The 17,369-nt window shown below is 47.5% G+C and overlaps 1 protein-coding gene across 1 annotated transcript; it reads left to right on the forward strand.

Moving 5' to 3' along the window:
* The first annotated feature begins 1,800 nt into the window (after window positions 1-1,800).
* On the forward strand, window positions 1,801-7,201 carry HES2 (hes family bHLH transcription factor 2). The gene is made up of 4 exons (XM_083626645.1): window positions 1,801-1,968; window positions 2,095-2,190; window positions 4,073-4,166; window positions 5,947-7,201. Exons 1-4 carry the CDS (start codon window positions 1,876-1,878, stop codon window positions 6,210-6,212), a joined length of 549 nt encoding a protein of 182 aa, XP_083482771.1. The 5' UTR covers window positions 1,801-1,875; the 3' UTR covers window positions 6,213-7,201.
* Window positions 7,202-17,369: the final 10,168 nt, after the last annotated feature.

Genomic DNA, 17,369 nt, shown 5'->3' on the forward strand with positions numbered 1-17,369 from the left:
GGTTACTTCCGGGTTTTGGCGGTCATGCATGTGCAGAAGCGCTAAATCACGCTTCGCGCATGCTCAGAAGCGCCGAATCTCAACCCACATGTGCGCAGACACGCTGCTGCAAGTTGCGAACATTGAGGGTTGTGAACGTGCATCCCACACAGATCACATTCACAACCCGAGCGTCCACTGTATATAACAGGAAGACCGTCCTGACCAGGCCATTAATAATAATAATCATAATCATAATCATAATAATAATAATAATAATAATAATAATAGTAATAATAAAAAAAATTATTTATATCCCGCCCTCCCCAGCTGAAGCTGGGCTCAGAGCAGCTAACAACAGTAAAACATTTATGGGTTCTTTATTTTTCAAATTAAAACAGCTCTTTTGCACCAAAATGCATTCACACAAAAGAGAAGTATTAAAAACAAAAGGTTTCCTTTGCAGGTACTAGGCCACTGTTCCATCTAGGCCAGTGTTGTGTTGTAATTGTTGTAATCTGCCCTGGGACTTTAGGTAAAGGCCTGATTATTAATTAGATGAATGACATGATTCTATGATTCTTAGCTTATTGTTCTTTGGTGAAGCAGACTGAGTACACACTCATACTAAAACACACACCACTAAGCAAAGGTAAGCAGTAGAAGAAGCACATACAGAATAGTTTTCTTTGTTAATAATAACAAAGAAACTCTGTAAAAACAGAGCAAAACATTATTTTAACCTATGTGATCTTCAGATGCTCCTCCACAGCCTGTTTAACAAATTTTGTGGTTCTATATGTTGTGCAATTGGTGCTGGAGGAGACTCTTGAGAGTCCCATGGACTGCAAGAAGATCAAACCTATCCATTCTGAAGGAAATCAGCCCTGAGTGCTCACTGGAAGGACAGATCCTGAAGCTGAGGCTCCAATACGTTGGCCACCTCATGAGAAGAGAAGACTCCCTGGGAAAGACCCTGATGTTGGGAAAGATGGAGGGCACAAGGAGAAGGGGACGACAGAGGACGAGATGGTTGGATAGTGTTCTCGAAGCTCGCAACATGAGTTTGACCAAACTGTGCGAGGAAGACAGGAGTGCCTGGCGTGCTCTGGTCCATGGGGTCACAAAGAGTCGGACGCGACTAAACGACTAAACAACAACATCAACAATGTTGGGCAATAAGTACTTGCAACTGAGTTTTTCTTTTCAGGGAGTCATTGCTAAGGCCTAGTGCGTGGGTGGGGTGGGGTTCCAGAAAATAATAATAGTTGTTACTGTTATTGTGATTATCATTATTAGATCCATAGCTAATAATATCAATATCTACACTGCCTGGCAGTTGCTTTCCAGGAATTCAGGTCTGAATCGCTCTCAGCTGTACCTGGAGGTGTTGGCGATGCAAAGCAAATGCAAACACTTTGATAGTTGTTAATAATAATAATAATAATAATAATAATAATAATAATAATAATAATAATATCGAGGGGGTGGCAGTAAGAAATGCCCCTGACTGGCCACGGTAAAACTCTCCAAGGTACCCCGTGAGAGGTCTGGACTGAGCACAGTTGCTCAGCTGCGGAGGTGCTTCACCGAGTAACTCTCCCAAAGGGCGAGGAGGCATCAGGCGGGATTTTGAGTGCAAAAGGGAGCGGCAGATTAAGCGGCTTCCCCGGAGCAGATGGGCTGGGACTCAGCGCGGGGCTGGGGCGTCCCCCGGCGACGCGGTGGCCCAAGGCGGAGCGACGGGGCGGGGACGCGAAGCGGCAGGCCGGCTGCAATAAAAGCGGCTCGGGCGGGCGGGGAGTGCTGAGTCCGCCTCCTCCTTGCCCCGCACTCGCTCGCTGAGCGCGCTCCCTCTCTCTCTCTGGGCGTCCGCTCCGACAGCCACTTCTCTCCATGCCGCCGCTGAGCTCCGACGCGCCGTCGAGGACTTACGGCTCCAAGATGGGCTCCCCGAAGAAAACAGGGGAGGCCACGCAGCTGAGAAAGGTGAGGGCCGCAAAGGCAGTCCCCGCTCCCCAGCCTCCTTCCCCGGGGAGGGATCCCCTTCTCCTCCTCCTCTTCCTTGTCCTTTTGCTCCCGTCCCGTCGGACTGACTGGCTTCTCCTCCCGCAGAGCCTCAAGCCGCTGATGGAGAAGCGCCGCCGGGCGCGCATCAACGACAGCCTCAACCAGCTGAAGACCCTCATCCTGCCTCTCATCGGGAAAGACGTAAGTGGCGCTCAGTCCTGCCTCTCCCTGCAGTACAGGACGAACACACACACAGAGAGAGAGAGAGAGAGAGAGAGAGCGCGAGAGAGAGAGAGAGCCTCTGCAGAGCGCTTTTTGTAGCCTGCCCTTCCAGTCGCGTCCCCGTTGGCACCCGCTGGCAACCCCTGCCAGTACTAGAAAGCTTCTATAGTAAGAACTTTGCAGGATCGGGCCAAAGAGGGCAGGAGTTGCCAACGGGTGCCCTCTAGAACAGGGTTTTCCGAAGGTCTCCTGCTTTTTTTTTTTTGGACTACAACCCCCATCATCCCTAGCTAGCAGGTCAAGGATGATGAGAACTGTAGTCCAAAAACAGCTGCAGACCCAATTTTGGGAAACGTTGCCTAGATGCTGTTAGACTTAGGCTGCCATCCTTCATGACCCAGTGGGCATGCCAGGGATCCTAAGGGAGGGAGCTGAAAATAAAACTGCCAATATCCTCATGAAAATCAGTGGTGCAACTGCTTTTCTGCAATGCTGTGTCCCGTTCAGATCATCCCTCCTCAGAAAAAGGGTATTGTGGAGTTGGAGAAGGTTTGGAAAAGGGCAACCAAAATGATCCACGGGATGGAGCAATTCCCTTATGTGGGAAGATTGCAGGTTTTGGGACTTCATAGCTTAGGGAACAGGCGAGTGAGAGGCAACAGAATAGAAGCTTATAGCTTTGCTTTCAATCTGTTTTAGTGTTTAGACTTCTGTATGTTTTAAAGCACAGTTGTAAATTTCTCTTGATTCTGTTTTAACTTTTTGTAAACTGTTTCGAGGGGTTTTGGTTTGTTTTTACAATAAGCAAGGTAGAAATTGTATTATATAGATATAAAATTATGCATGGCATAGAGTAAGTGGGTAGAGATAATAGTTTTCTTCCTCTCTTGTAACTCTCAAACTCCTGGACATTCAATGAAGCTGAATGCTGGAAGATTCGGGACAGATGAAATCAAGTCCTTCTTCCGCACGGCACATAGTTAAACTATGGAACTCAATCCCACTAGAGGCAGTGAAGGCCTCCGACTTTAACAGAGGATTAGACAGATTCATGCAGGAGGAGGAATGCTATCCATAGTTACTAGCCTGAAATGCTAGTTTCACTGTTGGGAGTCAGTATTGCTTCTGAATACCAGTTGCTGGCAGTGGAAACTGCAGGAGGGGAAAGAGCTCAAATCCTGCTATGGCTTTCCTAGAGGTTGGCCCATGTGAGAACAGGATGCTGGACTAGAGGGGCCTCGGGCTTGATCCAGCAAGCTCTTATCATGTTCTAGTCATTGCCCATCCTGAGTTCAACATCTAGAACACTCCATATTCCACACTGGTGGGCTAGCCAGAGCTCTCACCTGGATTCAGAAGCATATTGCCTCAATAAGTGGAGACCACATTTATTTCCCTGAGTCTTTTTTCCATGGATTTGCCCTATCATGTGGCTATCCTTGTGTTTAGTTGGGGGGCTGGAAACCTACACCCCCCAAATGTTATTGGACTCCCATCAGGTTAGCCAGCTCAGCCAGTAGTCAGGGATGAAAGGAGTTTGGCATCTAGCAAACTTTGGGGTGGAGCACAGGCTCCCATTCTGGTATTTAAGGATTGCACAGAAAAGTACTTCTGTCTGAGCCTGCAATCTTTCCATTCTCTCTGTGGCTCCATCCCACCTAATGTCCCCCTGGTCCCCTTGGCCCTAGCCTCCATTAGATGGGTGCCCACTCTCCCCTGTCCACATCCAAAATCCTCTTCCTTGCCCTTTTCTCATCTCTTCACTGCTTGGTATGTCTGGGTCCCTTTGCAACATCCTCTGTGCATTTTCTTGCTTTTGAGACTCCTAAAGCAACTCTCTCTCTCTCCCTTTCCTTTCCAGAGCTCTCGCTATTCGAAGCTGGAGAAGGCTGACATCTTAGAGATGACTGTCCAGTTCCTCAAGGAGCTTCCAACGCCTTGCGCTTCCGTCTCTGGTGAGTGACATGACATTCACACATGATGCGCGAAATGGCATCACTTGATTTCTTACAACTGAATTATCCAACACAGGGGAGCTGACCGATGAATGTGGGAATAGATCCCAGTTTTGTTTTGGGTTATTTTAAGTGTTAGAAGAGGCAAGAGATCTAGGGGCCCAGTGCAAGAAACTGGTGCTTGGCATGCCTGGGCCAGCCCCTCACAACACCCCTGTGTGTAAACACTTGAGCAAGAACTGAGTTTGTCTGAACCAGTAAAGGGGGGGTGGGCAGAGAAGAGGGGCTAAGTGGATCTTCCACACCATACAATTAAAACACTATGATGCCAATTTGAACAGTCGTGGCTTCCCTAAAGACTCCTGAGAGCTGCAGTTTCTTAAAGGCACTGAGAGTAACTATACCCAGAGTTCCCTTTGAAGAGGGATTGAATGTTAGACCACTCAGAGAGTGGCGGCTATGTGAGGAGGAATAGCAACTCTTAGCACCCTGAACAAACTACAGCTCCAAGAATTCTTTGGGGGAAGCCATGCCTGTTTAAAGCGGTGTTATGTACTGAGTTGAATAGGATCCAGAATGCAGCAGTCTGATTGGTCCTAGAACAATAGGATCCAAAATGCAGCAGTATGATTGGTCGGCAAGAGCCACCCAATCCAGCTCCAGGTGGAAGTGAATCCACAACCTGATTGGCCTACAGGAGAATACCGGAATTAGCCAATCACATGCAGCCCATTGTGTAAATAATGTATATAAAGCAGATATTTTGGGGAAACTTTCATTCCTCCCCACCACTATGAGCTGAATAAAGAGCATGAAATCCACTCTCGACTCCGAGTATATTTCAAGCGGTATGATAGTTCTTTAGATATATGTTGCAAATGTGCCTCAGGAGCATAGGAGAGAACTCAGCCAAAGAGGGGTTGCTGTCATCAGTGGGAAGGATCTCTGCCTCTTGTCAATCAGCACTGACCTAGATTGACCCAGGATCTGACTCAGTTACAACCTGCTCATCAGACCTCATGAGGCTACTTTATAGGGAAGTCAGACCATTTGGCCTCTGCTCTCTCCCCTAGCCAGAATTTAGGAGACATGGGCAAAATCTTTGAGAAGAATTCCTACCTGGCTGAGACCTTAACTCTATATTGATAATACAGCACATAGGGCTTTGTGGGTGGAATTCAAAGATCCTGGAGTCTGGGCTCCCAATGAACTTAGTCTAAAACTGATGGTGGGGGAAATAAGAGGGGGGAAATGAGATAAATGGGATAAATGATGGTGTTGCATGATGGGATAGATGAGGTCCATGCTTCATTTAGCAAAGTGTCCTCAGTACTGTCAAATTTCCCTATTTACACCAAAACAAATTACAGGGAGAAATTTTCTGAGCAAAGCAATAACACGGTTATACCAGTTAAATCATCACAGTTCCCTCCCAAAAGAATGCTGGGAAGTGTGGTACTTTAAGCATGGAAGTCAGGGTATTCTCTGTTCATAAAATCATAGAATCAAAGAACTGTAGGGTTGGAAGGGTCCCCAGAGGGACATCCAGTCCAACCCCCTGTTGCTAACCTCTGAGTGGGTGCTGTAAGTTCAACAAAGAATAATGCGTGTTGTATTACTTTCTGTGGCTGGCACTGGTACCCAGCTCACAGACACAGAATTGTAGAGTTGGAAGGGACCCTGAGGGCCATTTATAGTCCTACCCCTTGCAAGGCAGGAATCGCAACTAAGGAATCCCTGACAGATGGCATGACAGATTTCTCTCTTTCTCCCCCCACAGGCTCCGCAGACAGTTTCTGTGACGGCTACCACACCTGCCTGTCTCGCCTTGCCACCCTCCTTCCTAAATACAACTTCCTGAACCGTGAGGCCTGCAGCACCCTCCTTGGGCATCTCCAGCAGGCCTTTGCACAGCAGGGCTGGCTTCGGGACTGTTCCAGCCCAGCAGACTTGTCCAAAGAGCCAGGCTTGGAGAGGCCCCCGGGCCCACCTAGAAGGGCCCAGGAAGCCCCTTCACCACAAACAGCACTCTGGAGACCTTGGTAGAGCCACAGAACGTCTCGGCTTAAAACTGAGAGCCCTGCGTGCTCTCTGTACGGCAGCCATTTTCGGACGGGGAGTGGCTGGAGCAGAGCCCTGTGCTGTGAAAGGATTGCCGATGCGTCGAGCAGAGAGATCCGCCTGCAGAAAAGGCTGTGTCTCAGAATGATGTGCTGCTCTAGCCTTCCAGCCAGCCTCAGCTGGGCATAAATAACGTTTACCTGGTAATTCGGGTGTGATTGGATCGTCCCAAGTCGCTCCTGACCCAGTTGAATGACCTGCCCTCAGATGAAGCTGCCTGCTGTGCCTCTGCATGGCGGTTCCCTGTGTTCTGTTTAGGGAAGGATCACTCAGTGATAGAGCATGTGCTCTGCATGCAGAAGGTTCTAGGTTCAATCTCCAGGGAAGGTTGGGAATGCCCCCCCCTCCAGAAACCCTGGAGAGAGCTGCTGCCAGTCATTATAGGTGACCCTGAGCTAGGTCCAACTGTGGTTGGATCACAGTGGTTGGAACACTTGGCATATGTTCCTATTAGACAATATAGGACCACCTCCTTGCAATTGGGAGGAGCACCCATGACATGGACTCATGCAGAGACACATGAGAGGGACTCCTCTGAGGGCAGGTGATTTCTTACACTGAACATGTGTGCATGCAACAGAGTAATGCGTCTTCCTTTTCATTCAGAGTCAGGTATCAGTTGCCTGGAGAAAACTGCTTTCTGAGGAGCATCAAGGGTCTGGGGAGACTTCCTGCTCTCTCTCTCTCTCTCTCTCTCTCTCTCTCCAGACATCTCCTTTCTCCCTCCCATAGCCACGATAGGAGTGGGGGATGGAAGGCCAGTAAACCCCGCGGGTTGTTAAATTGTCTTTTTCTTTCCCCTGGTCTGTGACTTGCACAAATCCGGCCTGGCTTGAGCCAAGGACCGGACAGCACTTTAAACCTGTATATAATAATGGATTTGATACACAATTAAAAATAAAGAAAAAAAATCATGTTTGTTTGTTTTTTAAATGCATGTATTGTTCTATCATGAGAATGTAAGAAGAGGCTGCTGGATCAGGCCGGTGGCCCATCTAGTCCAGAATCCTGTTTTCAATCCAGGCCAACAAGGTGCCTGTGGCGAAACTAGCAAGCAAGACCTGAGCACCAGAGCTCTTTCTCCCCTCCTACGGTTTCCAGCAACTGGTATTCAGAAGCATTGCTGCCTCTGACCCTGGAGGCAGAGCATAGCCACTGCTGGCAAGTAGCCATTGATATCCATCCATGAATTTTCCCAATCCACTTTCTCCGTGCCACACATAATTTGATAAACATCTTTCATGCCATCTTCTCTCTAGACTAAAAACTACCCAAAGCTGCAAGCTTTCCTCGTATCAATTTGTCAGACATAGATTTATCATTATGGGATACATTCATGGATTGCATTTATATCCCAGTTTTTTTCTCCAAAGAGCTCTAGATGCCATTCATGGTTTCCCCCCTAACAACAACCCTGGGAGGTAGGTTAGCCCAGGATCACCCAGTGAACTTCCTGGCTGAGTGGGGATTTGAACCCAGGTCCTAGTCCAACACTCTAACCCAGTGGATCTCAAACTTTCCCCTGGGACACACTTTCAGAATAAAAATTTTATTGATGAGAAATATATTGTGGGGGGCAACTCCTAGCAGTGCTTGATTTATAGCACAAAACACAACTATTTTATAATATGATTGTGGGACATCCAGAAAGTATAAAACAATGCAGCTACATAAAAACATTAATCATTCCCAAAATATAATTATAAACAAACCTCTTACATTATTACCTAAGGTACATACTGTATGTATGTATACCAACTCAGTGAGGTGTGAACTTGCTTTTGCCAGGCAATCTCATTTATATTGGCTCTAATTTGAGACAAACTCATCTCATCAACGTAAAGAAGCCTTTCCCTTTTCTGATCTTCCACATTTGTCAGAGTTGAAAACCCCTATTCACAACAATATATCGTGGACAACTGGAGAATAATAGCCATTGTTCTGCCTCTTGTTTTGAGAGTACATCTAGCCCTATTTTGCAAATAAAAAAATATTGTATTTAAACTATGCTACGCTACACTGACATGGTTAGGTGTTTCTTTGATTGTCCTTGAATCTTCCTGCCACACTCGCCATCCTCTCCTGACACACCAGTGTCGCACACCACACCCTTTGAGAACCACTGCTCTAACCACTACACCACACTGGCTCTATCTACAACAGGGATAAACTTTGAACAGGGATAAACTTTCAAACCACTGGTTGGGCAGGTTGCTTAAACACCTTGCTACACCATCTCCCCCTGTAGGTCCCCCCCCCGAAAGACCAGTCCCTCCTAGTACATTAGATCCACTCCAAGATGGGAAAGGACTGGAGGTAGAGGGGAAGAGAGAGAACGTGCCCTCCCTGCTTTGTGATCCGTGTCAATTTCTGAGCTTAGCAGCCACCCCCCTCAACCCAGAACTTTGCTCTGGTTGCCCAAACATGTCCCAGCTATGGCGCCAGTTATTGCTTGGGTTCCTCTGCTCCTGGGGCTTTGCCCAGTCTTGTCCCCAACCTGCAAGCCTGTGGTGCTGTGAAGTGTGTTGCCAGCCACATATCTACAGTATGTGAGGGTGTGACAGAGGAGACTTGCAAGGGGCTCATTCCCTAGCACCCAATTTCCCAAGCAAGAGACCTGCAATGGCTTCCTCGGTGAGAGCGTCCCTTTGCCCTTATTACAGTCCACCACCTCCTGGGAGAAGCGGTTACAGCTCTGTGCCATTTCATTAGAGACATTAAAACAACACAGATTCTTGGAACATAATAACAGGCTGCTGGATCAGGCCAATGGTCCACCTACTCCAGTATCCTTTTATCCTTGTGGCCATCCAGGTGTCCTGCTGGGAAACCAGCAAGCAGGACTCAAGCACAAGAGCATTCTGCTCACCTGCAGTTCCCTGGCAGCTGGTATTCAGAAGCATTTAAATAGCAAGATGATGAAAAAGTGGCAGGCCAAAGGACCGGAGGAAAGCTGCCGTCGTTTTAGAGGAATAAATGAGCTGAAATAATGGGCTGGGGCTGTGTGCGGCAGTGCAAGGACAGGGAGTTGGACTATATGAGTCTCTTGGGTCTCTTCCAACGCTACAATTCTAGGAAAAGCTCTGCATGCAGAAGGCCTCAGGCTCAGTCCTCAGCAGAATCTCCAGGTAGGGCTGGGAATATCTTGAAACCCCGGAAACCTGCTGCACACAGACCCTGAGACATCTTGGTAGATTCCGTCTCCAGAGCACCCAAATTCCTTATCCTGCTGGCACCTTGAAAGTGCTGGATCAGCAGTCATGAGACGCGGAAGCAGCTGCCTGATGACTGACAAGCCTCCTGGGAGCTCCTGCTAGACACTCCCTCTCATCAAGACGGCTGTGCCCTGGTGATTGGCCAGAAACAACCACCACCAAAACTCTAGCAGAGGCAGAGAAATGCCAGTCAATTTCCAAGCTGTGAAACCCAAGAACAATGACCCAGCAAGTTAGGACCAATTCATGATGGACAGATCTATCGGCTACTGTTAGTATTATTGATTTACCTGCCCTTCCTCCTAAGGTCCTCAGGTGGGTTACAGCATCAAGACACAATATTAAAAACAGTTTCAAACAACCTGCAACCACAGAAATCAGGCGGGTCCTAAAAATATACATCTCAAGTGTCAAAGGCAATGGTAAAGAGTTGTGTCTTCAACATTTGCTGGAAACTGTGGCGTGTAGTGCCAGGCAGTTCCACCACCCCCAGGTACAGTATAATTACTACCAGCCTCAGTCTGCACTGCTGTGATGGCTGGGGCTGATGAGAGTCGTACTCCAAAATGTCTGGAGGGTGCCAGGCTCAGGAACACCACTCAAATGTATCTCCACTGCATGAGGGCTAGAAATTTGATTGTTAAGAAATGGAGAAATTAACACAGAGACCGACGGCATGTAGGGAAGGAACTGAGTCAGACAATTTTCAGAATACATGGTATACCTTCATGACAGATGTCACCAAAGAAGCTTCTTCCAGCCATCCTTGGTCAGCTGTGGCTAAATATTCTGGGCTGATACCCACAAAGAAAATGCACATTAGTTAAAGAATTCCATATACAACTTTAAACCTGATAGTATTCTACATAATAATATTCTCTTTCCATTCTTATTGTGACAGTTGAGTTATCCTTTTTTTTTTTTTTTTTTGGTATTTTTATAACCAACCGCCCCCCCCTCTCTCAAATCTGGTATAGCAAAGGTGAGAAACCTTATAGCTCACCAAATCTTGTTAGGTTCCAGCTACCATTATTGCTAACCACTAAGCTTGCTGATTGGTGCTGATGGATGCTGAAGACTGACATCCTCTACTGGACCACTTTGGGATTTCCAGTCAAAATTTAAGATTGCCAGACAGGCATATGAGGGGCTGACACTCATGGAGTTTCTGAATCACTATAGAAGGGACTGTATGAGGTCACTTCTTTAATGTTTTGGTGGGAACTACTAACAAAGGAGATGATCTTATGCACTTTCTTCCTGAACTCCCTCTCTTCTTTCAAGCCAGTGATGTGAGCAGATGTACAGTACATGCCTGGGTTCTGCTTAGGGCCCAGACTCCATGTTGGAAACCAGTTTTATATTTTGTAACTAAGAAGTATCTTTTACCTTCATACTACTTTGATGTATTTGCTGCCTGCATTGAAATGTAAGTAAACCTTTTGCTTATCTTACTAAAATGTGCAGCTCATTCTTAGCAACGGGGACAAAAAGGTCAGCAGTGTAATTGCCTGACTCCTCGCTTCCAGTAAGCTGCAAAAGCACATGGGTATTTTTACACTGCTAAAGGGGCTTCACAGCCTGGTTACTCTTATATTTATCCCACACACACATGATAGGAGCTTTAAATTTTAATTTACAGATTTAATCCTTAATTCATCTCCATCAACCACAAATTCTTTACTCCTGCACCAGATTCTGCAGATGCAGGTTAATGATAAGTCGCAAATGGGGCCCCATCCGAATTCTTTTCATGGGTAAGATTACAGAACATTAACAATGCAATCTTATGCATACCTACTGAGAAGCAAGTCCAGTGGAGTTCAGTGGGATTGAAACCACCTCCCTGAGAGTAAGCCCCACTGAACTCCATGGGATTTACTTCTCAGGGGATATGTATAGAACTGTGCTGTAAAAGTCAAGTTGAGCAGGACCGACCAACGCCCAAAGGTGAAAAGTAAAGTTGAAACATCAGTGCAGATCTTATCCTCCTGCTGGGGTGCCCCAGTGCTTAGCTCATGAAGTGGAGCAGGGTGCACTTGGTTCAATTGCTTAATTACCAGTTGCTCACGTCTCCTCACTTCTACCCTTTCCTGAAAACCTGGGGCTATTGCAAAACTATTTTCCAACCACACAGAGAAAAGGAACACAAGAACTCATGGACATCCAGTGAAAATGAATGCTCAAACACTCAGAGAAATAAAATCCTTCTTCCTGCAGCGCATAGTTAAACCATGGAACTCCCTGTTAAACCACGAAACTCCCTCCCACTGGAGGCAGTCATGGCCACCAACTTGGGTGGCTTTTAAGACAAATTCATGGAGGAGAGAGTTATCAATGACTACTAATCCTGATGACTATTTTCTACCTCCCCAGATAGTGGCAGTAATGCTTCTGAATGCTGGTTGTCGGAAACCACAGGAGGGGGAAATGCTCTTGTGCTGAGGTCCTGCTTGCAAGCTTCCTACAAGCATCTGGTTGGCTACTGTGGAAACAGGATACTGGACTAGATGGACCATTGGCCAGATCTAACAGACTCGTCTTATGTTCCTATAAGCAGGAGGAGATGAGTCCTCTGGAAGATGCTCTGCAGAAATACTCATGGTGTGGAGAAAATGATGGTTTCCTCTCTTTCTTGGAATGCTAGAACTTGAGGTCACTGAATGAAGCTGACTAGCAGGAGGTATTCAGAACAGACAGGGAAAAGTTTGGTCTTCATTCATCCTGTGATGCACTGGTGGGATTCACTACAAGACTGGACAGATACATGGAGATGAGGTCTCCATTAGGGAACATCTATAGCCCTTCAGATGTTCTTGGATGGACTCCAAACCCACAATAGTGAGGGTAAATAGCACCACTACAAGTTGGCCAAGTGCAAGAGAGGATTATAGAGCTGGTGAAACATTAAAAGCTGTATAGACTCCAAAAGCCAGTGTAGTGTAGTGGTTAGAATGTCTGACTAGGACCTGGGAGACCAGGGTTCAAATACCCACTCAGCCATGAAGCCCACTGGGTGACCTTCGCTAGTCGCTCACCATAACCTCCAACATTTCACAGATGAAAATAGGGACATCCTATTCCATACTCTCCAACATTTCTCCAATGAAAATAGGAACGTTCTATTCCATATCTCCCAACATTTCTCTGATGAAACTAGGGACATCCTAATGAGAAGTGGGACATTCCAGGATCAAATCAGAAACCAGGACGGCTTTTGTAAATCCAGGACTGTCTCTGGAAAATAGGGACACTTGGCAGGTGTTGTAAATGAAATCTGCCCTTATAGAGTCATTTGTAGGTTCTCCATTGGTAGGAGAAAATAACAGAGGCCAACCAGATAATATTGAGAAGCAAAGCAACTAGTAAGCCTGATCTCTATTAAAGCTGTTGCAACAGGGTGCTCCCCTCACACGCAGGAGGACGGAGGAGGACCCAGAACAAAGGTGTGCCCGCCCTCATATAGACATTTTAAATTGCCTGCCCTGGAGTCCAAGACCACCCCCAGAAACATCATCCATACATCACAGAAGAGGCGGTCTACAAAAGAAATCTGAGTGTGTTGTTTATTTCCTATCTGGCAGGTTACCTGTTAATGGTCACTTGACTGGCTTACCTGGGGAGCCTGGCCAGTCTTTTGTAATGATAAATACAGTGGTACCTCGGGTTAAGAACTTAATTCGTTCTGGAATTCCGTTATTAACCTGAAACTGTTCTTAACCTGAGGTACCACTTTAGCTAATGGGGCCTCCTGCTGCCGCCACGGTGTCACCGTGCAATTTCTGTTCTCATCCTGAAGCAAAGTTCTTAACCTGAGGTACTATTTCTGGGTTAACGGAGTCTGTAACCTGAAGCGTCTGTGACCTGAAGTGTATGTAACCCAAGGTACCACTGTGCTTAGTTCCTGAGCCAGGTCACAGGCTCACCATATTCATACACAGACATACCCTTAAGACAGGATTTGTGAATGAAAAGACAGTGGGGAGGCTTTTCCATTTTCCTTCGACCTTGCAGAGAAATATCTGAGGTTAATTTGGGAGGGACAAAATGGTTTCAGGACTTTTTCTGTGGGGTTTCAAACATGTAGTTTATATACGCACTTAGGAATATTTATCATATGTGTGTGTGTGTGTGTGTGTGTGTGTGTGTGTGTGACCTTAAAATTCTTATAACACAGGTCTGATGCCCTCTCAGCCTAACCTACTTCATTGCATAGTTGGGACAATGAATGGGGAAGAGGAAAGCTACACTGCTTTGAGCTCATTGGAGGAAAGATGGGATATAGAACCACAGAACTGTAGAGTTGGAAGGGACCTCAAGGGTCATCTAGGCCAACTCCCTGCAATACAAGAATCAGAGCTGAAGGCTCCCTGGCAGATGGCCACCCAACACCTCCAAGGAAGGAAAGGTTTTTAAGCAGGGTTTGGATGGCCACCTCTCACATAATTGTAATGAATGAGTAAATCAAATAAACTCCCATCAGCCCCTGCAGCTGGCACGGCCAATGGTCCAGGCAGTTGGGAGCTGGGCTACACAGCAACAACTGGCGGGCACCTGCTTGAGGAAGGCCATCCCTGAGGATGCATGCAGCTCCCTCCCTGAGTGCTTTCCTTGATGGGAGAGATTTGCTGGAGGTGTCTACGGCACTCAGGAAGAGCTGCCCGGGCATGTTCTGGGGAGACAGGCCGCTCAGCCAGCCACCCACAGGGCTCGCAGGGAGCGCGTGACTCAGCAGTTTCGCTCGGCAGTTCCAAGGAACCAGGTGAGGCCTCCAGGGCCCCAAGGGATCGGCATCCGACTGGCAAGCCCTGCACTGATTTGAGCACCGTGGGAAAGCAGCAGCCTGCCTTGCCCCTGCTCGACCCACGTGGCTAGCTGTGCATGCCTGTCTACCTTGCAGCCCCAGGCAGCTACTGCACTCTGGGCTGCTTGGGCCAAGGTGTGCCAGAGAAAGCAACACACTTTAGCCAATCCAGAAGAGACCTGATATTCGGTTGGGAAAGTATCTAAGACCATTAGGAGAGCCAAATTTCATGCTGCATTATGGAGAGTGAGTCCTGTGTGTCTGTTTGTTCCGTATCAGATAAAATCCCGTCAAGCAGCACAGAATTTCTCAAGGGTCCTCCAAGCCTTTGGCAACATGCACTTTAGGAGTTCTTTTTTCAGCGGATGCTAAACTCCACATATTTTTACACCAAAGCAGAAGTCGCAAGTTCTGTAAAGTTTTCGCGCAACCGAGCTCCTGGCAGCCGCCTGCATCCGGGTCTAGAGTTCCTGAGCACTGAAACCCTTCCGCTGATTGTCCCACAAATTTAGTAAACAAAGCTGTGGTGAAGTAGGAATGCGATGTTTGAGTATTTTGGTCATTCTTGACAAACCATATTCCAGAATTTGAAAAAAACAAACAAACTGTGCAGTTCCACCATAGGTGGAAAATGGTACCTCTTTTTCCACCCCCCAACAGTTCTGAGAAGATTGTGATGTCATATAGGCAATTGTGTTGTGCCATCTTTGAAAAATTTTCATAGAACACTCTCTCACTTCCATTGAGAGTGGTCTATGTGGTTTAGATGACCATAGTGCATACCATTTAAAATCCTTTATTTGTGTGAGGAGGTCCTTCTCCTGTGTAGGTTTAAGGCCCAGCTCATCATGAACCAGTTCACACTGAAGAGTCTCAGCCAACAAGCCAGCCAGAGGCTACGATCCAGATCTCCTGCCCTTTCTGCTTTTTATTTATTTAATATTTTTAACTTTGCTGATGTGGCAGCTTTCTCTCTGATAGTTATTGTGGGGGCACACCCACGCCCAGTTCCTTATTTGTTTTTGTCACATGGGGCCATCGCATATGTGCCTGAGCACTCTGCAAACACAACAGCTTTGTTACGGTGTGTGTGTGTGCGTGCGTACAATATGCATCTCAGAGGAGACGGTCCCCTCCTCCATTCCTTCCAAGGTTTAAGGACATTCTTTTAAGAATGAAAGAAGAACCTGCTGGATCAGCCCAATGACCCATCTTGTCCAACATCCTAGATGCCCAAAAGGGAAGCCCACAAGCAGGACCTGAGTGCAAGAGCATCCTCCTAACCTGCGATTCCCAGTAACTGGCGTTCAAAAACATTTATTGCGTATGACTATGGAGGCAAAGAAAAAGGGACATGGGTGGCGCTGTGGGTTAAACCACAGAGCCTAGGGCTTGCCGATCAAAAGATCAGCAGTTCGAATCCCCACGATGGGGTGAGCTCCCATTGCTCAGTCCCTGCTCCTGCCAACCTAGCAGTTCGAAAGCATGTCAAAGTGCAAGTAGATAAATAGGTACCCCTCTGACGGGAAGGTAAACGGTGTTTCTGTATGCTGCTCTGGTTCGCCAGAAGCGGCTTAGTCATGCTGGCCACATGACCCAGAAGCTGTACGCCGGCTCCCTCAGCCAATAAAGCGAGATGAGTGCCGCAACCCCAGAGTCGTCCGTGACTGGACCTAATGGTCAGGGGTCCCTTTACCTTTACCGTGGAGGCAAAGCATAGTCATCATGACTAGTAGCTATTGATAGCCTTCTCCTCCTCCATGAATTTGTCTAATACTCTTTTAAAGCCATCCAGGTTGGTGGTCATCCCTGCCTCCATTGGGAGGAAGTTCCACAGTTTAACTTTGCACTGCATGAAGAAGTCCTTTCTTTTATCTGCCCTGCATCTTGCAACATTCATCTCCATTCATGGGCATAGTCAAGAGGGGGGCGGGGGGCACCTGTCCCCCCCATCAAGTAAAACAATAGAGATACTTAACTAACTGACCAATCACATTGGTTCTGCCCCCCAAATCCTGACCCCTTAACAAATATCCTGACTACGTTCATGTCTTCATTGAATGCCACGAGCTCCCTCTGCGAGAGGGAGGAAAAATTCTCTCTCTCCACTTTTCAGAGCTTTCCAAATGAGCTGTGTGTCTAAGCGCCATGCAAACAAGGAACTAGGAACGAGTAAACCGACTGCGCCTTTGTCTCCGCCATGACCTCTTCCCACATCCTCGGTCTTGTCACCTGATGTGCCCGAGGGCAGGAAGGATGTGCCAACCCGTGGAAACCTCCGCCCATAATAACTGGCATCAGTCGGAGGTGGATCTACCTGGAGGCAGCAGGTCTGACCCCTGGAGCCCGAGAACAGCCTCCTAGGCCTGCAGGCACAGGCAGGCAGTCTCCTAGTTTCGCTCTGGCTGCTGCCCGGAAGCGTCGCTATGAATCACCAGGAAGGAGCTGCTTGACGGAGGAGTTTTCTATAGGAGCTCAAACCGCAACAAGCTGGAGCACATGTCAGCATCTGTCTCCCCCCGCCTCCCTCCCTCCCGGCACTCAAGAGCTATGCAATCACGCTTCCGAAGACAAGACGTGGGAAAATTGCAAGGAGCGCCAGGTTTGAGCTGCCTTGCAGCAACAGTTTCCCAGGCCTGGGGAGAGAACAGAGACGGCGGTGGTGGCAGGAAAGTCGGGCGTGGCTTTTGCTCTCAAGCCGAGATGCAAGGAGAGCCTGCTTGCATCAGGCCCACCTAGTCCAGGATCCTACCCTGGATGTAGCAATGGGAAACCTTCAAGCAGGATCTGAGCCCCAGAACAATCTCCCCTCCTGTGTTTTTCAGCAACTGGCAATCATTCAGAAGATCCCCATTCTCTTAGGTCTGCTTTCTTTGCTAGGTCTCCTTGACTCAAACTCCTTCCCTAGGCAATAGATTGCTGTTGCTCCCTTTAAGAACTCCTTCTTCTTCCCCCAAGATATTTTGTCTGTGCAATTAAGCACCTCCTCTGCAGAGTGCTCAGCATCCTGCCTTGGTTTCTGGACCCCATTTGCCTGCTCAAACTAACCTCAGCCAGATGCAT

This window comes from Podarcis filfolensis, assembly GCF_964270895.1.
Source record: "Podarcis filfolensis genome assembly, chromosome: 8".
Classification (NCBI taxonomy): domain Eukaryota; kingdom Metazoa; phylum Chordata; class Lepidosauria; order Squamata; family Lacertidae; genus Podarcis; species Podarcis filfolensis.

Excerpts from the sequence above, each read along its gene's own strand:
- HES2 (XM_083626645.1), top strand. The coding sequence starts at position 1,876 with ATGCCGCCGCTGAGCTCCGACGCGCCGTCGAGGACTTACGGCTCCAAG. Across the intron at positions 1,969-2,094 it reads AGGCCACGCAGCTGAGAAAG|AGCCTCAAGCCGCTGATGGA; the intron begins GTGAGGGCCGCA and ends CTCCTCCCGCAG. Across the intron at positions 4,167-5,946 it reads GCCTTGCGCTTCCGTCTCTG|GCTCCGCAGACAGTTTCTGT; the intron begins GTGAGTGACATG and ends CTCCCCCCACAG.